Source organism: Galeopterus variegatus, unplaced genomic scaffold, assembly GCF_000696425.1.
Source record: "Galeopterus variegatus unplaced genomic scaffold, G_variegatus-3.0.2 Scaffold2823, whole genome shotgun sequence".
NCBI classification, from domain to species: domain Eukaryota; kingdom Metazoa; phylum Chordata; class Mammalia; order Dermoptera; family Cynocephalidae; genus Galeopterus; species Galeopterus variegatus.
Genome location: NW_007728934.1, coordinates 78,747 through 82,958, shown reverse-complemented (window position 1 = coordinate 82,958; position 4,212 = coordinate 78,747). Strand labels below are relative to the sequence as shown.

General features: G+C 55.9%; 1 protein-coding gene across 1 annotated transcript in view; it reads left to right on the top strand.

Annotated features, from left to right (window-relative positions):
• The window catches only part of ZC3H3 (zinc finger CCCH-type containing 3), a 28,049-nt gene extending 24,193 nt beyond the window's left edge, over positions 1-3,856 (top strand). Inside the window, exons 6-9 of the mRNA XM_008583074.1 lie at positions 2,006-2,086; positions 3,130-3,220; positions 3,538-3,711; positions 3,818-3,856. Of these exons, the coding sequence (XP_008581296.1) occupies positions 2,006-2,086; positions 3,130-3,220; positions 3,538-3,711; positions 3,818-3,856 (385 nt within the window). The remainder of the gene's footprint in view (positions 1-2,005; positions 2,087-3,129; positions 3,221-3,537; positions 3,712-3,817) is intronic.
• Positions 3,857-4,212: the final 356 nt, after the last annotated feature.

The window sequence follows — 4,212 nt, the reverse complement described above, 5'->3', positions numbered from 1 at the left end:
CGCTTCTGGTTGTGGCTTGGTGGTCATTGCTGGGCTGGATGCCATGTTGGGGAGGCATGGCCGAGGGCCACGAGCGCCCAGCTTTGGAGCCTGAGAGGGGCTTCCAGCTCTTCTAGGTTTTATAGGTGTTTTTTGGTGGTGTTAGACCTTTACTGGTTGATATCAAGTGTGTAGTATTTCCTGAATCTGTGTCTTGATGGCTTTCATCAATTTTGGAAAATTTTCAACCGTTATATCTTTAAACATTGCTTTTTCCCCATCCTTAACTCTCCTTCTGGGACCTCGACTCTGTGTATATATGAAACTTTCATCATATCCCATATGTTTTCTATGTTCTTTTCTCTATTTTCCATATTTTTTTCTCTCCATGTTTAAATCTGGATATTTTCATCTAACCTATTTTCTAGTTTACTTATTCTCTATTCATTTTTGTATAATTTACTACTGAAATCACCCACTGAGGTTGTAATTCCAGTTATAGTACTTAAATTCTAACATTTCCATTTTTTTTTAATAGTTTCTAGGTCTCTGCTAAAATTTGCAATTTTGTGTTTTAAACTCTGGAACGTATTAATTGGTTTTTAAAAGTCCATGTTTGTAAGAAAACATAATAATCATTATTTTTTTCTAATAAAACCTATTCAAGGGCTGGCTCGTGGCTCACTCGGGAGAGTGTGGTGCTGATAACACTAAGGCCACGGGTTTGGATCCCTATATAGGGATGGCCGGTTCACTCACTGGCTGAGCGTGGTGCTGACAACACCAAGCCAAGGGTTAAGATCCCCTTACCAGTCATCTTTTAAAAAAAAAATAAAAAATAAAAAAGCCTATTCAGTTATCTGGATCTCTTTCCATTTCGTGTGTGTGTGTGTGTGTGTGTGTGTGTGTCTGTCTGTGTGTGTCTGTGTGTGTGTGTCTGTGTGACCGGTAAGGGGATCGGAACCCTTGGCTTGGTGTCGTCTGCACCGCGCTCAGCCAGTGAGCACACCGGCCATCCCTACATAGGATCCGAACCCACAGCAGGAGTGCTGCTGCGCTCCCAGCACCGCACTCTCCTGAGTGAGCCATGGGGTCGGCCCTCTTTCCATTGCATTGTCTGTTTTTTCCTCTCTTTTAGTTTTGGGTCAAATCTGATTTGCTCATGTGTCTGGTTATTATTGTTGTTGTTGTTGTTTTTGTTGGCAGCTGGTTGGTACTGGGATCAGAACCCTGGACCTTGGCGTTATCAGCACTGTGCTGTAACCAGCAGAGCTAACCGGCCAGACCCATGGTTATTTTCTACTGAGTTGTAGACTTTGCGTATAAAAGTTTTAGAGATAATTTGAAGCTGGATGATGTCAACTTCCTCCAGATGGGGGCGACAGGACCTGCAGAATTAAGTGCAGTGTGGGGGGCATGTGCCCAGGAGTGAGAATGTGCGCAGGCTGCCTGGGGGAGCTGGCCTGAGCCAGCCTCATGGGCCAGTGGGTTGTCCTGCCCAGAGAGGGGCTTTGTGCTGGGTGGGCTGATCTGGCCTGTAGCCATGTAGGTGCAGGGAGGCTCGTGGGGCACGAGGCAGGGGCCTGGTCTCCGCAGGTTCCAAGGGACCACACCAGGCACGAAGGCCCCTCACCAGCCACTGGTTCTTCCTTGACAGCAGTGCCCCCAGGTGCTCCTAGTGCCTGACAGGCTGGTCCAGCAGAGCATGGTCTATGCCAGGAAGAGGAACCAGAGTGGGGCAGTTGGAGCCCATTCAGCCCAGCCCTGCATCCAGCAGCCATTCTTCCATCTGCAGGATGGGTGTTCTTCCCACGCCGTCTGTGATTGGTGGGAGAGGAAGGGCTGCTCTGTGTGTCCTGCTGGCGTGTGTGTGGAGAACACGTGGCTTACTGGCCCATAGCCTCTGAGAGGTTTCTGGGATGTAGTGGTGGGAGGACTGCTTGGTGGATGGGCTACTTTGGGGCAACCTGCGGGCCTCCTGGATGGTGGCTTTCCTCCTGCAGGCTTCTCCTTGCTCTGGCTCCAGGCCCTGGGAGAGGCCTCTGGGCAGCCATGCTGGTCAGGATGTGGAGCCTGCCATGGTCGAGCTGGGCAAGCCTGAGGTGGGGTGAGGGCAGTGGAGGCAGGGCTGAGGGCAAGGATGCTGCGGCTGCTGCGCCTGGGCAAGGAGCTTACAGCGTGTGCACCCAGGTCAGGGGTGGGCTGCTGAGTGGGGTCGGGGACAGCTGTGGGCAGCGGGGCTGGTGCTGGCAGGCCCCTCAAGGACATCCAGGGAGAGTTTGGGTTTCAGGGCAGTCACGGGGCAGTGGGCTCCGGTGCTCAGGCCTGAGTGAGGGAGTGAGGTGTGGTCTCCTGTTCTAACCCAGGTCCTTGACAAGAGCTGGCTGCCTTAGGAACTCCCTTCCCGGCCTGGGAGTGCAGAGAGGTTCCTGTTGGGGAGTGTCCAGCCATGGGGGCTGTGAGGACAGGCCGGGGTGGGTCTCAGGCCCCCTAAGCAGCTCACTCCTGGCTCTCACAGCCCACAGTGGGCCAGCACTGCCTTCATTTGGCCAGCTGCAGAAAGAGCCAGCCTGGGCTGACACTAGGCTATACCTGCCTGCGAGGCCTGGCCAGGCCACTCAGCCCATGCACCCGGGGCCCCCCGCCTCATCCCCGTGTACCCAGGGGCCCCACACTCCTTGCAGAGAAGCTTCTTCACTTGCTGCCTGGGAGCCTGCAGGCTGGTGGACTGACCGTGGTGCCCTTGCTTGGAACCCCTCTTCCCCTGGGCTGTGTCCTCTCTGCTGGTCCTCCTCCATGGTGACTGCAGTCCCCTGGCCTGTTTTCTCATGGGAGTATGTTGACACAGATGGAGCTCCCTCAGGACAGGCCCCGAGTATGGGCTTCCCCCACCATGCTCTGAGCTGAGACCCTCCTCTCACCTGCCGCTGGGGTCCCTCAGGCAGCTCTGGGTAGGCGCTCTGCAAAGGGCCAGGCCACATGTTCCGCTTCAGCTGTTGGAAACTCTGGATGGGTGCTGGGAGCCCCGGGAGAGCAGCCTGCGTCCACTGCCACCATCTCTCCCAGTGGTCCTTCTGCTTTCTTGTCCCCTGCTGTGTTTTTGGAGACGGCAGTGGCTCCTTTGCGGTCAGGCACCCTCACTCCCGGCAGAAGGCAGGCACCCTCGCCAGCTCGTGGAGGAGCCATGGGCCATTCAGAGCTCCACCAGGACGGGCTGCTGGGGCCAGGAGGGGCTGAGAAGGTACCATGGCCACATCTGGGCCTGGCTGGAGGCACCTGGGCATGACCCTTCCAATTTGAAGATTTGGTCCAAATGCAAAGAAGTAATGGAATTTGCAAAGGAAGACCTATAGCTGGACACAATGACCGTAAATTCAGCAGCTTCTAATGGTTAAATGTCTGGTTATTTGTTGGTTTGCTTGAGGGTCTGTCTTTCAGGCCTGGCAGGAATGAGCCCCCTTCTGGTGTCTTTGTCCTAGGGATATGCGGGGGTCCATGGCTGAACCAGGGGCTGGGCATGGCACACACCTTGCTTCCACTGCTGGCTCATCCATGCAGCATCGGGGCAAGGTGGCCGGCTCTGGAGACTGGCAGGTCACCCTGCATGAGGGTCTTGTGGGTGGAAGCAAGCTGCTGCCCTCCCCTCTCCCTTCTGTCCCCACTCAAGAGGCTGAACCCCAGGACCACACAACCACCGCTATGAGGAGCACGGCTCACCCCTTTGCCCTGAAGGTGCTGCCCACATGGAGGTGTGGGGGTGTGTCCAGAGCTCACAGGGGCCAGTGTTGTCTTCTCTCCTGGGCCAGCGTCAGTCCCTTGACCCACTCTTACCCTGCAGCCCATCCCAGGCTGCAGCCCTGCTCTGCTGCTGGTGTGAGAGGGTGGTGGGCCTGGGGGGGTGGGGCTGGTTCTGGGGCTAGCTCCAGGGTTCAGCCTCATTGCCCAGCCAAGGCTCCTCTGTGTCAGGCCCGTGCAAGTGTGAGGAGGGCCACCTGACCTGCGACACAGGCTGTGAACTCTGGACCCCTTGGCCACGTGGATCTGGCCAGTGCAGTTGAGCAGGAGGGGCCTTGACTGTCTTGCCTTGTCTGTGGCCTGGCTCCTGGAAGGGTCTGGCACTTGGCAGGGGCTCTGGGAATCTCGGGTGTGTAGGCCAGGCCCAGACCCAGGGCAGTTCTCCTGTGGCCATGGAAGTCCCAGCCTTGCATTTTTCTGGGATTTGTCCCCACTTGC